The sequence below is a fragment of the Rhinatrema bivittatum genome, chromosome 1, assembly GCF_901001135.1.
Source record: "Rhinatrema bivittatum chromosome 1, aRhiBiv1.1, whole genome shotgun sequence".
In the NCBI taxonomy this organism is placed as follows: domain Eukaryota; kingdom Metazoa; phylum Chordata; class Amphibia; order Gymnophiona; family Rhinatrematidae; genus Rhinatrema; species Rhinatrema bivittatum.
The window spans coordinates 182,437,882-182,455,117 of record NC_042615.1 but is presented as its reverse complement, the minus strand read 5'-3'; the positions used below and the strand labels follow the sequence as shown (position 1 = coordinate 182,455,117).

Sequence of the window (17,236 nt, the reverse complement as noted above, 5' to 3'; positions counted from 1 at the left end):
CGACCCATTTGCATTGGTTCCTCCTCCTCGATACTGGGTGCAGGAGCAGTCTGAGTGGTAGATGTTGGACGAATGCGTGGAACCCCCGATGACAACCTCTTGGAGCCCCTAGCCTCGTGAAAGTTAAGGGAGGGGATGAGAGAGAGTATGGAGGAGAATAAAAAAAAGAGAGAGAGTGGAGGTGCACTGTATGCACACAGCACTACCCCTAAGCATCAGGGGATAGAAGAAGGGGGAGGCAGAAAGCAGGGTTGCCAACTTCTGAAAAATGTAGAATTATTATTGACATTCCTACTATTTATCTCCCATGCCCCTGAACCCTGCCTCTTTCTTCCTCCTGCCTTCTCTCAGCATTTCAAATCAGCAAAAGGGTAAGAGATAAGCCCATTCAGCAAACTCTGATGAGAATCTCTCCCTCCCAGCCCTCTTGGTGATTTAAAATGCTATACATGTGTTTCTTCCCATGAAAAGTTTGGGGACCCCTGTGTTAAAGTGATCAGAATGAGACAGGCAGTAGAACTTTTTCTCATAGTGAGTTAGAAAGACTTTTTAGTAGAGATGTGAATCGTGTGATCGATCGTCTTAACGATCGATTTTGGCTGGGGGGGGGGAGGGAATCGAATCGATGCGGTTTTGTTTTTTTAAATATCGTGTAAATCGTAAATCGGGGGAGGGCGGGAAAACCGGCACACTAAAACAACCCTAAAACCCACCCCGACCCTTTAAAATAAATCCCCCACCCTCCCGAACCCCCCCAAAATGTCTTAAATTACCTGGGGTCCAGTGGAGGGTCCCGGTGTGATCTTCCACTCTCGGTCCGCGGGTGCGTTGATAGAAATGGCGCCGGCGCTACCTTTGCCCTTTGCGTAGGAGATCGCTCCCGGACCCCCGCTGGACCCCCAGGGACTTTTGCCTCCTGACCCCCACAAGACTTGCCAAAAGTCCAGCGGAGGTCCGGGAACGACCTCCTGCACTCGAATCGTGTTGCCGTACGGCCAGCGCTATTTTGCAAAATGGCGCCGGCCATATGGCTATATTGCAAAATGGCGCCAGCCGTACGGCAACACGATTCGAGTGCAGGAGGTCATTCCCAGACCCCCGCTGGACTTTTGGCAAGTCTTGTGGGGGTCAGGAGGCCCCCCCAAACTGGCCAAAAGTTCCTGGGGGTCCAACGGGGGTCCGGGAGCGATCTCCTACGCTCGTGAATTCAGGGGACAGGAACCAAAATGGCGCCGGCGCTACCTTTGCCCTGTCATATGACAGGGCAAAGGTAGCGCCGGCACCATTTCTATCAACGCACCCGTGGACCGAGAGTGGAAGATCACACTGGGACCCTCTACTGGACCCCAGGTAATTTAAGACATTTTGGGGGGGTTCGGGAGGGTGGGGGATTTATTTTAAAGTGTCGGGGTGGGTTTTAGGGTTGTTTTAGTGTGCCAGTTTTCCCGCCCTCCCCCTTCCCCTCCCCCTTCCCCCGATTTACGATTTTTGACGATAAATCGGGGGAATTCCTATTATATATCGCCTCTAACGATTTTTGACGATTTAAAATATATCGGATGATATTTTAAATCGTCAAAAAACGATTCACATCCCTACTTTTTAGTATCCTAATCATAAGGTCACTGATACAGTGGTGTGTAACAATGATCTTTATGATCAGGATACTAAAAGAAAAATTCTAAACAATCCAAGAATTAAAAGACATTTGAAGCTAAAATGAACAGACCCTTCAGAACCGACCATCAAGGACAAAATTAAGACTTGCAGCATGATTAAGGGAACAGAAAGAAAGGTTTAAAGGACGTTGATGTTTTATGTAATAGTTATGTAAATTTGTTTTGGTGCCTAAATTATGTATGTTTTTAATTATATATTGTAAACCACTGCAATCTTAGGAGAATGTGGTGTAGAAGTGTGTTTAAATAAATAAATAACTTGCTTTGAGACATACAGTTCCACTGCCTGTCATCTTCTGTCATCTATCCTTCCCCCCCCCCCACCCCTCCACTTTTCCTCGTTCCCTTTACACCATCATTTAAATGCATTTTATGATTCACTTGTATTTTCTGACAATGTCATCTTTTGCCCATCCTGTTTGGACCTGAGGAAGGGAGTGTCTCCTCATGACAGCTAGTCAAAAACTGTATTAAGTTAGTCCAATAAAATAGGTATCACTTTATATCATGTGTCATGTGTTCTGTACTATGTTTTATGTTTACTAATGTGCAGATGTCACAAAATTATTCAGAGTAGTTAAATCACAAGCGGATTGTGATAAATTGCTGGAGGACCTTGTGAGACTGGAAGACTGGACATCCAAATGGCAGATAAAATTTAATGTGGATAAGTGCAAGGTGATTTATATAGGGAAAAATAATCCTTGCTGTAATTGCACGATGTTAGGTTCCATATTAGGAGCTACCACTCAGGAAAGAGACCTAGGCGTCACAATATATATAGAAATCATCAGCTCAGTGTAATGTGTCGGTCAAAAAAGCAAACAGAATTTTAGCAATTATTAGGACGGGAATGGCAAATAAAACAGTGGATATCATAATGCCTTTGTATTGCTCCATAGTGTATTTATGTTTTAAAGAGTCAGTAAGGCAGCTAATATTTATTTATTTATTTAAAAACTTTTATATACCGGTATTAGTATGCATACATCATACCGGTTTACAATGTAACTTTAAAGGTAGAAATTACAATGAACAGGGAGGGCGAACAAGGAGGAGTATACAAAGAGCAGGAGGTGGAGGAATTAAAGCAATAATAATAAACAGAAGTTAGTGTGTTTGTATTTCCCAACACCCCCACCCACCTCTAACTTATCCTTTAATTTATAGGCAGGTGCCATTTTCACATTAAAAAAAAAAAAAATGCCCTTCACTTCATGAATTCCCCACACCTTATTGAGAGTTTGATCATTTCCTTGTAGGCCACTACCAGATATATAGGGGTAGATTTTAAAAGAATGCGCACACGCGTCCATGTGTGTGCGCTACCCGGCATGCACACATGGATGCCCAATATTATCACATGCGCGTGCAGGTGCGCGCATGTTATAAAATCTGGGGTTGGTGCGTACAAGGGGGTCCACACTTGTGCATCCTGCAGCCTCTCTCAGTTCCCTCCCAGTCCGCTACAATTTCAGAGCGGACTGGGAGGGAACTTCCCAACCCCCTACACTAAACTCCCTTCCCCTAACCTACCCGCCCCCTAGCCAAAACCTAGCTTCCCCCTAAATCTTTGTTTTACCTTTTGCGCCTGCCTTGGGGCAGGTGAGGTTGCGCGCGCCGGCACCCTGCCAGCACGCGATCCCCCAGCACAGCGGCAAACGGCTGCTGTTCCGGGGGCCTCTAGCTCCTCCCTGCCCTGCACCCTCCCCGCCCCTTTCCTGAAGCCCTGGGACTTACACGCATCCTGGGGCTTTATGCTCATGGCCGGGCGTTTGAAAATAGGCCCGGCACATGTAGGTCTTTTAAAGTGAATAAAGTAATACATTTAAAGGACCCTAATTAGACGTATTCCTACTCCCATAGCAACCTAAAACTTAACTAGGAACTGAACAAATCTGAGATGAAGGCAGCAGTCCAGCAGCAAGAGGGGGGCCTCCCAGTCTTTAGCATAGAGTGTCATATGTTTGATTTTTTTAACTGCCGGTGAGAAGGTATGAGAAGTTATACATGTGCATCCGATGCAAACGGCTCCTGTCTCTCAGAGAATGAGTCCAATCTCTGAAAGCTAGACTGGCAGACTTGAAAGAGCTGAGGCAGACAGAGAGGTATATAGATGAGACTTTCAGGGACATAGTAGCCAAGTCCCAACTTCAGACTGGCAGGCCTGGAGGAAGAAGGTCTCATTATCAGAGAGCATCAACTTGGTGCAAGGACCTGGTCTCCAGGTGGTCGATGTCCTCTCACACCGAAGATGTGTCTCCCAGGGCTACTGCCCAGGAGGGAAGGGTAAGGTCGGCTGTCATGGTTGGTGATTCGATTATTATTATTAGATAGCTGGGTGGCTGGTGGGCATGAGGATCGCCTGGTAACATGCCTACGTGGTGCGAAGGTGGCAGACCTCACGCGTCACCTAGATAGGAGTTTAGACAGTGCTGGGGAGGAGCCAGCTGTCATGGTACATGTGGGCACCAATGACATTGGAAAATGTGGGAGGGAGGTAATGGAAGCCAAATTTAGGCTCCTAGGTAGAAAGCTGAAATTCAGATCCTTCAGGGTAGCATTCTCTGAATTGCTCCCTGTTCCATGCGCAGGTCTGCAGAGGCAGGCAGAGCTCAGGAATCTCAATGCGTGGATGAGACGATGGTGCAAGAAAGAGGGATTCAGTTTTGTAATGAACTGGGGAACCTTTTGGGGAAGGGGGAGTCTCTTCTAAAGGGATGGGCTCCACATTAACCAGGGTGGAAACAGGCTGCTGACGCTAACCTTTAAAAAGGAGATAAAGCAGCTTTTAAACTAGAACAAAGTAGAAAGCCGACAGTCACTCAGCAGCGCATGGTTCGGAGAGAGGTATCTTCAAAGGATACTAATGACGCATTAGAATTAGGGCATCCCAACAGTGAGGTTCCAATAATAAGAAAAGTAGTTCAAATGCCTGTAATTAAAAACTCATCTGTGCTCAAATATTCCAATTTATCACTATCAATTAAAAAGCAGAATGAAAATTCAAATAAAAAACACACTTTGAAATGTTTGTATGCTAACGCCAGAAGTCTAAGAAGTAAGATGGGAGAATTAGAATGCATAGCAGTGAATGATGACATAGACTTAATTGGCATCTCAGAGACATGGTGGAAGGAGGATAACCAATGGGACAGTGCTATTTTGGGGTACAAATTATATCGCAATGAACGGGAGGAGCATCTGGGAGGCGGGATGGGCTTTATGTCCAGGATGACCTAGAGTCCAACAGGATAAAGATCCTGCATGAGACTAAATGTACAATCAAATCTTTATGGGTAGAAATCCCTTGTGTGTTGGGGAAGAGTATAGTGATAGGAGTATACTACCATCCACCTGGCCAAGATGGTGAGAAGGACAGTGAAATGCAAAGATAAATTAGGGAAGCTAACCAAATTGGTAGTGCAGTAATAATGGGAGATTTCAATTACCCCAATATTGAATGGGTAAATGTAACATCAGGACATGCTAGAGAGATAAAGTTCCTGGATGGAATAAATGACAGTTTTATGGAGCAACTGGTTCAGGAACCGACGAGAAAGGGAGCAATTTTAGATCTAATTCTTAGTGGAGCATAGGATTTGGTGAGAAAGGTAATGGTGGTGGGGCTGCTTGGCAATAGTGATCATAATTTATTTTTATTTTATTTATTTAACTCTTTTCTATACCGACATTCATGATACAGATCATATCATATCATATCATATCGGTTCACATGGAACAGTGGAGTTATAACATTAATATTGAAGAAGAAGAAAAGTTACAATAAACAAGGTCGTGTGAACTTGGAAACTGAAATAGCCAGAGGCAGAAGTTTAACATAATAACTTAACAAGGATATACTGGTTGTGCTTTGGGTCAGATATAGAGTACTCTGTATATGTAGTACTTATATACAACCAAAGCAGAGCAGTGTCAATACTGGGGGGATTAGCAGGAGGGTTGGGAGGAGACTTCCTAGGATCAAGGAGTTGGGGGGGGGGGGGGGGGGGGGGTAGGGAGAAGTGAGAATGGAGTAAAGGGAAGGCTTGTTGGAAAGGCCAGGTCTTGAGTTTTTTTCCTAAAAAAGTCAACAAGCAGGGTTCCTGTCTGAGGTCTAGAGGGATGGCATTCCAGATGGCTGGCCCCGCTGTCGAGAAGGCCCAATCTCTGGTGGCTGTACGAAGGGTGGATTTGGTGGTGGGGGCGTGCAGGGTTCCTTTATAAGCTTCTCTTATAGGTCTTATAGAAGTGTGCAGTCTTAACGGGATATGAAGGTCGAGTGAGTGCTGATTGTGTATGGTCTTGTGAATAATGGTGAGGGACTTATGTAGGATTCTGAAGCTTATGGGGAGCCAGTGTAGATTCCTGAGGATGGGTGTGATGTGATCTCCTCAGTTGGTGTTTGTCAGGATTCTGGCGGCCGCATTCTGGAGAATCTGAAGGGGTTTCATGGTAGAGGCGGGGAGACCCAATAGGAGGGCGTTGCAGTAGTCTATCTTGGAAAATAAAGTGGCCTGGAGGACCGTCCTGGTCATGGAAATGGAGGAGTGCTTTAAGTCTTTTTAGAACTTGTAATTTGTAGAAACAGTCCTTGGTTGTGAGGTTGATGAAATTTCTTTAAGTTCAGACGGTTGTCTAGTATCACTCCGAGGTCTCTTACTTGGGTGACCATGGTGGTGGGAGGGGTCGGCAGTGAAAAATTGTTGTGATCCGGGGAAATGAGGAGGAGTTCAGTCTTGGCTGAGTTGAGGACTAGATTTAGACTGGTGAGGTGGAGGTTAATAGAATGGAAGCAGCTTTCCCAGAACTTGAGTGTTTTGGGTAGGTATTCTGTTATGGGGATCAAAATCTGCACATCATCGGCGTAAAGGAAATGCTTTAATTTTAGGTTTGATAGCAGCTGGCAGAGGGGCAGAAGGTAGATATTAAAGAGGGTGGGAGAAAGTAACGAGCCTTGAGGTACTCCTAGGGTTGATTTGATGCTAGAGGATTCTTTGTTGTTTATTCTAACTTTATAGTGTCTATTACTGAGGAATGAATCAAACCATCTGAAGACCGTTCCTGAAATACCAATGTCTGATAGGTGATTTAGTAGGATAGAGTGATTCACTGTATTGAATGCGGCAGAGATGTCGAGAAGTACTAGTAGGAAAGAGTGTTCTTTGTCTAGGCCCATAATGAGGTAGTCTGGGGACAGTAAGTAAATCCATAGCTCTAGCACTAAACTTTCAAAAGGGAAACTTTGATAAAATGAGAAAAATAGAAAACAACTGAAAGGAGCAGCTACAAAGGTAAAAAGTGAGCAAGAGGCATGGACATTGTTAAAAAATACCATCCTAGAAGCATAGTCCAGATGTATTCCACATATTAAGAAAGGCAGAAGGAAGGCAAAACGATTTCCAGCATTTGTAAAAAGTGAGGTGAAAAAGGCTGTTTTAGCTAAAAGATCTTCATTCAAAAATTGGAAGAAGGATCCAACAGAAGTAAATAGGATAAAGCATAAGCATTGGCAAGTTAAATGATAAGACAGACTAAATGATAAGACAGGATAAGACAAGCTAAATGATAAGACAGGCTAAGAGAGAATTTGAAAAGAAGTTGACCATAGAGGCAAAACTTTTTAAAATATATCCGAAGCAGAAAGCCTGCGAGGGAGTCAGTTGGACCACTAGATAATCGAGGGGTTAAAGGGGTACTTAGAGAAGATAAGGTTATCACAGAAAGATTAAACAATTTATTTGCTTCAGTGTTTACTGAAGAGGATGTTGGGGAGATATCTGTTCCAGAGAAGGTTTTCATGGGTAATGATTCAGATGAACTGAACCAAATCATGGTGAACCTAGAAGATGTGGTAGGCCTGATTGAGAAACTGAAGAGTAGTAAACCACCTGGACCAGATGGTATACCCCCAGGATTCTGAAGGAACTAAAAAATGACATTTCAGATCTATTAGTTAAAATTTGTAACCTATCATTAAAATCATCCATTGTACCTGAAAACTGGAGGGTGGCTAATGTAACCCCAATATTTAAAAATGGCATCAGGAGTGATCTGGGAAACTACAGACCAGTTAGCCTGACTTCAGTGCCAGGAAAAATAGTGGAAAGTGTTCTAAAGATCAAAATCACAGAACATATAGAAAGACATGGTTTAATGGAATAAAGTCAGCATGGCTTTACCCAAGGGAAGTCTTAGGTGGGCCCGTGCAGAATAACTGGAGCCCACCCATAACGGCAGCGAGCCCAAAAACAGTTAGACCGGAGGACAGGGGGGGGGGAGCGCAGCGGAGGTCGATGGACGGAACCCCCCCCTCTCACTATACCTACCTACAAACAACCTTGCCGTCATCGGGTGGTGCCTCTGGCGCCCTCCGATGACGTGCATTGCCCTTTAAAGGGACGGGGCACGCGGCAAGCGACCCTTTTTCACTGGATCGCATGAGAGAGCAAGAGACAGCACGAGAGCTGGCGAGGGAGTTCAGCCTCTTACTCTCACCGGAGCTCCATTCACTGCGCCTCGGGCCGCGAGGTGCAGGTAGGTTCTACATTATAGTTTAAAAAAAAAAAAAAAAAGTTTAAATACGGAGATTTGCCGCACTCCTCTCCCTGTTCCCGTTCTTTCAGGCCTTCCGCACTCACCTTCATTTGGCTGTTGTGCTGTGGCTCAGCAAGGTTGGAGCCTGCCTTTATAGAGTGCATGTTTGTGGGTTCAAAACCTGTGGGTGGGGGTGCTGTTTGGGTGTTTGCGAAGAGGCGAGGGGTGCAGCCTGCACGTGGTCTCTCTTCTGGCCTCGGTCGGGGAGCTTAGATGTTTGTGGTGGTTGAGGGAAGGGCTGTTGTTCTTCGAGTGAGTGGCGATCGTGCCGGGTGCGGGTTGGTGTCACCATGGCAACAATTTAATTTTAATTCAAAAGAAAAAGAAAAGAAAAAGGTTTTGGGGGATTGCGCTGATCTCCCCCGTTTTTGCTATGTTGCCGGCGCTGATCTCCCCGGCGGGTGGTGGTTATATTAAAAAAAAAAAAAAAATTGTGGATATGCTGGCTCCGCCTCTGGAGCGCTCATGCCCTGCACTTTGAACTGCCACTCGGGGGTTGTAGCCTCCATCTATCGATTGTAGAATTGTCAGTGAATCGTGGGTCCTCCTTTCCCCCTTCCCCCTCACACCAGGTTCAGGCTGGAGCTGACGTCAGCGGGGGGGGGGGGGGGGGGGGGGGTGCGGAATGCACGTTATACTTTGTTGGCTCTTTCTGCTTCAGCAATCACTCATGGCCTTTCTGCTTCAGTAATGCAATATGCAGAACAGTAGCCTAATGGTTCCGAGCTGTGGTACATGAAGCAGAAGACCAGGGTTCGATTCCTCCTGTTACCAAAAAATAAATAAATAAATAAATAAATAAATTTAAATTATTATTTTAAACTATGCTGTGAGATCTGCAAGTCAATAAATAAATAAATAAATTTTATATATATATATATATATATACCCAAGGAGTGGAGTTGTCCAGTTACTTAACAGGGGGGGAGGAACAAGTTTAATACTTATTTATTAAGTGCTGCCTTCCTGCTTCCCCCTTTGATAATGGCAATTGCTGCTGCACAATTGGAGGAGTGGTTGCAGCCTGGGATTCTGAACAGGATGATTTGGTTTCATGCCCTTATGCTGCCAATGGCTTTTATTTGCAATATTTATGATAGTTTACTAATAATTTTCGGTTTTCTTTCTCTTTCCTTTTCAGGACCTGTTATGCGTTGTCATTGCTAAATTTTCCAAAAAAAAAAAAAAAAGAATAGTGTCCACTTTAACTTTGCTTTACCTTTCTTTCCATCGCTAGCAGGTGACCTTTTAAAAGCCCATTTACAACATGGAGACACGTAGATCCGGTAAAAAAGGACAAGCGAACAGGAAGAAAGTCCTCACGCAGGACAACACCATCCCCCGAAAAGCAAAGGGTGCCTCAAAAACGAGGGGAAGGAGTCGGACGCTCAGGGGAAAGAGTCGAAAGGACGATGCCAGCCAGACTACCTCCGCTGCCCCAATCCTCGATGCCGAGCATGACGTGACGGTCGTCCCCAATCTGGATGTTCCACAACTTCCCACAGAGGAGTCGGCTCCCGATTCAGGGTTACCTTTACCAGATAGAGGTGGGGACAACAGTTTGCTGCATCCGGATTACTACCCTCCACAAGGATACCAGCCCAGATGGGAACCACAGACGCCCGGCTATGGACCAACAGGATACCATGAAGATGAAGACTACTGGTATCCAAGGCCACCATGGGAGGGTGACACCATTTACACTCGGCCCCACCGGAATCACATAGAAAGGCAGTGGGAAGGCTCGGACAGACACCATCATAGAGGAAGGAGCTGAAGATATTATGACCAGCCTCCTTGGTGGTATTGGCAAGCACCTCCGAGCGCAGCCAGCTATCAGGGGAGACAGCTGCCTCGACAGCCGATACCTGCGCCTGACAACAACCCACCTAACTGCTCAGCCGAGCCCGAGGCGGAGTATCCTCTTACCAACACCATAGATGTCACGCCCGCAGCATGCAGCGAATTACCAAGACAGGACGATGTCACAGTAGCTCGCAACATTCGATGTGATGACGACGTGCCTTCTACTAGCTCACAGGTTGACAGAAGCCAATGCAGCCGAGCAGCTGAGATCGGTGAGTTGGAATTCAGCGGTAAACACTCTGATGCGGTTACTGTTACAACACGAAAAAGGTCAAAACGTAGGTCGAAGCGCAGGCGCAGATCTACTTCTAGCTCTAGCAGCTATTCCTCAACCACGTCCTCTGACTCATTGACCAACAGCGACCGGCAGGTGACCCCCAACATAATAGAGAAGGAGTCCAGGGGCCCACCAGCTCTCACTACCCTGTCTGAGTTGTGGGAGGGGGTGCCTAAAAAATTGAAAAAAAAAGATCATAAAATGAAAATACATAGACATTTTTTCCATTCTCCATGGTCGGCGAAAACCAAAAAAAAAAAAAAAAAAAAATACCAAAAATCATTGTCAACTGGGCTATTGCTTTCATGTACATGACGAGCGTTGTAGGCCATCATGATCCCGCGCAATATGGTCCAATGTTGAGTTACGCTGTCACCATCTTAAGAGCATACAAGCAGCACGAAAGTTGGGCGTGGCTCAACTACAACGAACAATTCCGGGATAAGATGGAAGAGAATCGTTTCATGACATGGGGTACACAAGACGTGAGTCTATGGATCAACCAGATGACGCGCAAAACCCTCCGACCTATCAACCAGGTCTCGGTTTTCAAGGAGGACATCTCCCCGATTCACAACAAAACAACCGCGGTCCCAGGACAGTACCTGCTGGAGGTATAACAAGACAGGCTGTTCCTTTCCCGACTGCAAATATAAACACCTATGCACAGAGTGCGCTTTACCCCACATCAAAATGTCCAAAAAAAAAAAAAAAAAAACTGTAGGGAGTAAGCCAAAAGTTTTGCAACCGGCTCCGTTTGAAAAAGCTCCTTCCCCCATAAGATTGGAAGCCATGCAACCATGGCTTGATATATATCCTAATCAACAAAAGCCCACAAATTGGCCATGGGTTTTCATCAAGGTTTCCTTATACCTTTCCAGGGAAAAATTGGAGATATCAACACGAGCAATGCGCGCTAGGCAACCCAACACAAGGAGATTGTCCAAGCCAAGTAGATTCCGAAATCAGGCACGGAAGAATCGCTGGTCCATTCCAAGAACCATTTCCGCACATGATCTGTTCACCATTGGCTGTCATTCCCAAAAAAGGAAAATACCGACTGACTCAGAATCTCTCTTATCCCCCTGGTCAGTCGGTCAACGATCACTTACCACAAGAGGAGTGCACGGTACAATACGCTTCGTTCGATTCGGCGGTAGCCTTAGTTCAAAACTGCGGCCGTCGAGCCCTGATGGTGAAAGCAGACATTGAATCTGCATTCCGATTACTTCCGGTGCACCCAGAAAGCTTTCCCTTATTGGGCATCAAATTCAATCACCTGTATTTCTTCGACAAATGCATGCCCATGGGATGCTCCGTGTCCTGTGCCTACTTCGAGTTATTCAGCTCATTCCTACACTGGGTAACAGAAAAACGCACAGCTTCCCATAATATAATACATTACCTTGACGATTTCCTTTTCGTTGGGCCGAGAGAATCCAACTCCTGCTCCAACCACTTAGTAGAATTCCTAAAGATTACTGCCGAATTCGGGGTTCCGCTAGCGCACAGCAAAACGGAAGGCCCTACAACCATTATCTCCTTCCTTGGGATAGAAATCGATTCCAATAAGATGATAGCGAGGCCCCCAGATGAAAAAGTTAGCAAGCTAAGATTACTCATCCAACAAGTGTCCACATCAAAGAAGATAACCTTACGGGTGGCGCAATCCATTATGGGTTCCCTTAACTTCGCCTGCCGAGTCATCCCCATGGGACGAGCATTCATGAGGAGACTTGCTGCAGCAACCGTGGGAATACAGCGACCCCACCACTTCCTACGCCTATCCAAACACATCCGTGCCGATTTTGTCATATGGAACTCATTCCTCACCAAGTTTAATGGAATATTGGTGCTACAAGGAACACCGCTGTCCAATGTCGATCTACACATTCACACAGATGCATCGGGAGGGTGGGGCTTCGGTGCCATTTGTCAAAATTCCTGGTGTGCAAAGAGGTGGCCGGAAGATTGGATAGCAAAGGGTATCACCAAGAACATTACCCTCCTTGAACTATTTCCCATATGGGTAACTCTGGTGCTTTGGTGCGAAAGGCTACGAAATAAGTTCATAGTTTTTGGTGTGATAATCAGGCAGTGGTGCAGGTATTAAATGCACAAACGGCCAAGTGCCCCATGGTTGTCACGTTACTCAGGGAAATCGTTTTAGAAGCATTGCATAATAACATCACCCTGCGCGTTAGGCATGTACCAGGAATATCTAATGGCGCAGCTGATTCCCTTTCCCGGGCTAAATGGGTTTTGTTTCGCAAGCAGGTACCGGCATCAGAAGACGTGGGAACACAAATGCCTGCACGATTATGGAACATTGGACGACAAACACACAAGATCTAATACGCAGATCCGTGGCCCCTTCCACCTGGAATTCGTACTGCCGAGGTTATGAGACCGTCGCAAAGTTCCTGATGCAAAATGGTTGGCAATCGGGCCCCATAAGCAATGATCTGCTGGTCAAATTCATTGTTTCCTCAAAGGAAGACGGTGCAACACGGAACACAGTTATCAAGCATATGGCCGGTTTTGCATTCTTTGCCAAAGCTCGCGGTTGGGGCGATCCCACCAAGTCCTTCCTTATCAAGAAAGTGATGTCTGGATGGGCAAGGCAGGCGGGTCATGCCAAGGATAGCAGACATCCCATCACGCATGACTTGCTCAGGGCACTGTGGACACAGTTATCTTCCATCTGCTCATCTCGGTTTGAATCTCTACTCTTTCGCCTAGCATTTTCATTGGCATTCTTCGGTGCATTCCGAGTTAGCGAACTAGTGGCTGATAACAAGGAGGACAAAGGAAGGAGCGGACTGTTAGCGAAGAATGTCGTATGGACCTCAAGGAAAATAACAATTACTATACAGAAATCAAAGACTGACCAAGAAGGAAGGGGTACCACGCTATCACTCTTGAAAGTTCCAGCCTGTGATACTTGCCCAATTGACAATATGAGACAATATATGGCAGTTAGGCCTAAGGGAGGCGAGCACCTGTTGATTCACGCAGATGCATCACCACTTACCAGATTCCAATTATCGGCAATATTAAAAGCATCTATTATAAAAATGAAGTTGGACCCTAAAAAGTTCACATCACACTCGTTCAGGATTGGTGCAGCCACAAGCGCAGCGCAAGCGGGTCTACAAACAGATGCTATCAAGAAAATTGGGCGTTGGAGATCCAACGCTTTCAACTCTTACGTCCGACTCGATAGGGTGGGCATTGCGAACAAGCATTCATAACTGCTCGTGTTAACCAGCATTCTTAATTGTTTTTACAGATGGCCGGCAGAAACAGAATATTGCATGGATTATCGGCCACTCTTATGTCCGATGGGCGGCTAAGAGAGCTTGTGACCGGCCTTACGGACTTCACTTGGGCATGGCGCACAAAGACTGGCGCATCGAGTGGATGGGTAAACCAGGCATGCACTGGGATCAGTTACTGCCCTTGATGCGGCAACTAAAGAACTTGAGGGCACCACCCGATGTTGTTATAATGCATTTGGGAGGCAATGATTTGAGATCAGTCACATGTAAGCGTTTGATTAGAATGGTAAAATGTGACATTGCCGAAATTTTGCATCTATACCCAGGGGCGGTAATATGTTGGTCCGATATTATTCCCAGACCCAAATGGAAAGAGTCAAAATTATGGGGCCGTGGGAGAAAGAAGCTTAATAGACAGATTGGTTCATGGATACAAAAAATTGGGGGACATCAGATAAGGCATCAATGGGCCGATGACATGTCCCCTGGACTGTTCCGCCCAGATGGGATACACCTATCCGACATCGGATACGACATCTTCAATATCACTCTACAAGATGTCATTGAGGCACAACATAGGTAAAATGGCCACAGCTTTTATTGAATGGGGGTCACGAGGCAAGGGTCCTCCCTACCTCGTGTTTTGGCCGGTACCCGGGCCGGTTGAGCAGGATTAGAAGTGGTGCTGGTGTCATCACATAACAGTGTGGTAGCCGATGGCGCCAGGAGGCGAAAAAGGCGATGGCCCCCTTGCTTGGGAACGAGGCGGGGGGCTCACAGAGTTGGGCTGCCTTGCTCAGATCAGGCGGCGGGCAGTGGAATATGAAAGCCACCGGCTCGGGTATCCTAGAAAGTTAAACATGTTATGTTTTAAAATAAAGCTGCGGCCATTTTAACACCAAAGACAGTCTCAGTGTGATTACTAGTATAAGGGGTAAGGCACTGAAAGTATTAGGGTACTGATCTGCTATTTAGACTGTACGACGGTCGCAAGAGTGAGTGGCAGCTGCTAACGTTATTAGGTGGGCCCGTGCAGAATAACTGGAGCCCACCCATAACGGCAGCGAGCCCAAAAACAGTTAGACCGGAGGACAGGGGGGGGGGAGCGCAGCGGAGGTCGATGGACGGAACCCCCCCCTCTCACTATACCTACCTACAAACAACCTTGCCGTCATCGGGTGGTGCCTCTGGCGCCCTCCGATGACGTGCATTGCCCTTTAAAGGGACGGGGCACGCGGCAAGCGACCCTTTTTCACTGGATCGCATGAGAGAGCAAGACCCACCCACCCTCCCCGAGTGCTGTGCAATAAGGATAGTTTAAAAGCTTCACAGCATGTTTTGCAATTACCAGCAGCTAGGTGACTTGTGTTAGATAGTTTAATAAAATATATTTCATTGTTCTGTTTTTCGTCGCAGCTGATAGAAGGCCGGTACCCGGGCCGGTTGAGCAGGATTAGAAGTGGTGCTGGTGTCATCACATAACAGTGTGGTAGCCGATGGCGCCAGGAGGCGAAAAAGGCGATGGCCCCCTTGCTTGGGAACGAGGCGGGGGGCTCACAGAGTTGGGCTGCCTTGCTCAGATCAGGCGGCGGGCAGTGGAATATGAAAGCCACCGGCTCGGGTATCCTAGAAAGTTAAACATGTTATGTTTTAAAATAAAGCTGCGGCCATTTTAACACCAAAGACAGTCTCAGTGTGATTACTAGTATAAGGGGTAAGGCACTGAAAGTATTAGGGTACTGATCTGCTATTTAGACTGTACGACGGTCGCAAGAGTGAGTGGCAGCTGCTAACGTTAAAATTTGTAACCTATCATTAAAATCATCCATTGTACCTGAAAACTGGAGGGTGGCTAATGTAACCCCAATATTTAAAAATGGCATCAGGAGTGATCTGGGAAACTACAGACCAGTTAGCCTGACTTCAGTGCCAGGAAAAATAGTGGAAAGTGTTCTAAAGATCAAAATCACAGAACATATAGAAAGACATGGTTTAATGGAATAAAGTCAGCATGGCTTTACCCAAGGGAAGTCTTACCTCACAAATCTGCTTCACTTTTTTGAAGGGGTTAATAAACATGTAGATAAAGGTGAACTGGTAGATGTACTGTATTTTGATTTTCAGAAGGCATTTGACAAAGTTCCTCATGAGTGGCTTCTAAGAAAAGTAAAAAGTAATGGGATAGGTGGCGATGGTCTTTCGTGGTTTAAAAACTGGTTAAAAGATAGGAAACAGAGAGTAGGATTAAATGGATAATTTGTTCAGTGGAGTGGGGTGGTCAGTGGAGTGCTTCAGGGATCTGTACTTGGACCTGTGCTTTTCAACATATTTATAAAGGATCTGGAAAGGAATACGTCGAGTGAGGTAATCAAATTTGCAGATGATACAAAATTATTCAGAGTAATTAAATCACAAGCAAATTGTGATAAATTGCAGGAGGACCTTGTGAGACTGGAAAATTGGGCATCCAAATGGCAGATGAAATTTAATGTGGATAAATGCAAGGTGATGCATATAGGAAAAATTAACCCATGCTGTTAGGTTCCATGTTAGGAGCTACCACTCAGGAAAGAGATCTATTTATTTATTTATTTATTTATTTAACAGCTTTTAATATACCGGTGTTCGTGCAAGCACATCACGCCGGTTTACAATAAACTTGAGAAAGGAGGAAATTACAAAAAACAGGGAGTGGGAGATGGAGCAGGAGCGAAATGAGGGGGGGAGAGAAAGGGAGAAGGTAAAGGAGGAAAGACAGCAGCTGAGAAGGTAAAGGAACATAGCAGTATTTATAAGAGAGTGATTAACGAGGGTTAAACATTGTCGCTTAATTACAGCGGTTAATGAAGGATATATAGATTATATAGAGGATGTAAATGGTAGCTTATTTTCAACAGTTATGGCAGGTTATAAAAGATAACTTATTTAATATTTAAACATGTATATATAATAGCTTATTTACAGCAGTTAAAACTAATAAGGATTTTAAAAAGCCCCTGCTGTCCATACATGGGAGCTCTTGATTTCCAGTCACCCTGATATTGTCGAGGATTAGGAGGTTATCCTCTCTCTCTCACACATACTCTCACATGTCCATTCTCTCTCACACATACACTGTCACATACATAGTGGATAATACATTGAAATCATTGGCTCAGTGTGCTGCAGCAGTCAAAAAAAGCAAACAGAATGTTAGGAATTATTAGGAAGTGTTGCGTCCGTCGCTGCTCGATGCCCTTACTCCACCCTCTTTACCTCTGTGGCAACTCCTTCCGAATCTGATGGACGGCTGGCTGCCGCGGCGTCTCTATGCCGTCTCCCTCCGGCGTCTTCGGACCGGCTCTACGTTGCAGATCCGCCATGTTGCCTGATGACCTAGGGGGCGCGCGCGCTCTGATTGAAGCACCAGCAAGGGCACGAACCTCAGGGGCGTCCCCCTGAGATGACATCATCTGCTTCCAATATTTAAAGGTCTCTAATTCACTAACTGAGTTAGCAAGGAGAGGATACGGATTCGGCTACGTTTCCTACAAGCT

At 45.7% G+C, this 17,236-nt stretch overlaps 2 protein-coding genes across 4 annotated transcripts in view; one reads left to right on the top strand and one right to left on the bottom strand.

Annotated features, from left to right (window-relative positions):
• Positions 1–8,515, bottom strand: part of ANAPC4 (anaphase promoting complex subunit 4) — a 221,010-nt gene extending 212,495 nt beyond the window's left edge. The window contains exon 1 of the mRNA XM_029589903.1: positions 8,321–8,515. The gene's annotated coding sequence lies outside the window, so the exon portion shown is untranslated. The remainder of the gene's footprint in view (positions 1–8,320) is intronic.
• LOC115084711 lies at positions 7,879–15,575 on the top strand. Of its 3 annotated transcripts, none has more exons than XM_029589950.1 (3): positions 7,879–8,216; positions 13,712–13,846; positions 15,117–15,575. In XM_029589950.1, exons 1-3 carry the CDS (start codon positions 8,120–8,122, stop codon positions 15,155–15,157), a joined length of 273 nt encoding a protein of 90 aa, XP_029445810.1. In that variant the 5' UTR covers positions 7,879–8,119; the 3' UTR covers positions 15,158–15,575. The 3 variants fall into 3 exon arrangements, with proteins under 3 accessions (XP_029445810.1, XP_029445802.1, XP_029445798.1); XM_029589942.1 differs by having other exon boundaries at positions 13,712–13,966; XM_029589938.1 differs by having other exon boundaries at positions 13,712–15,575.
• The last annotated feature ends 1,661 nt before the right edge of the window (positions 15,576–17,236 follow it).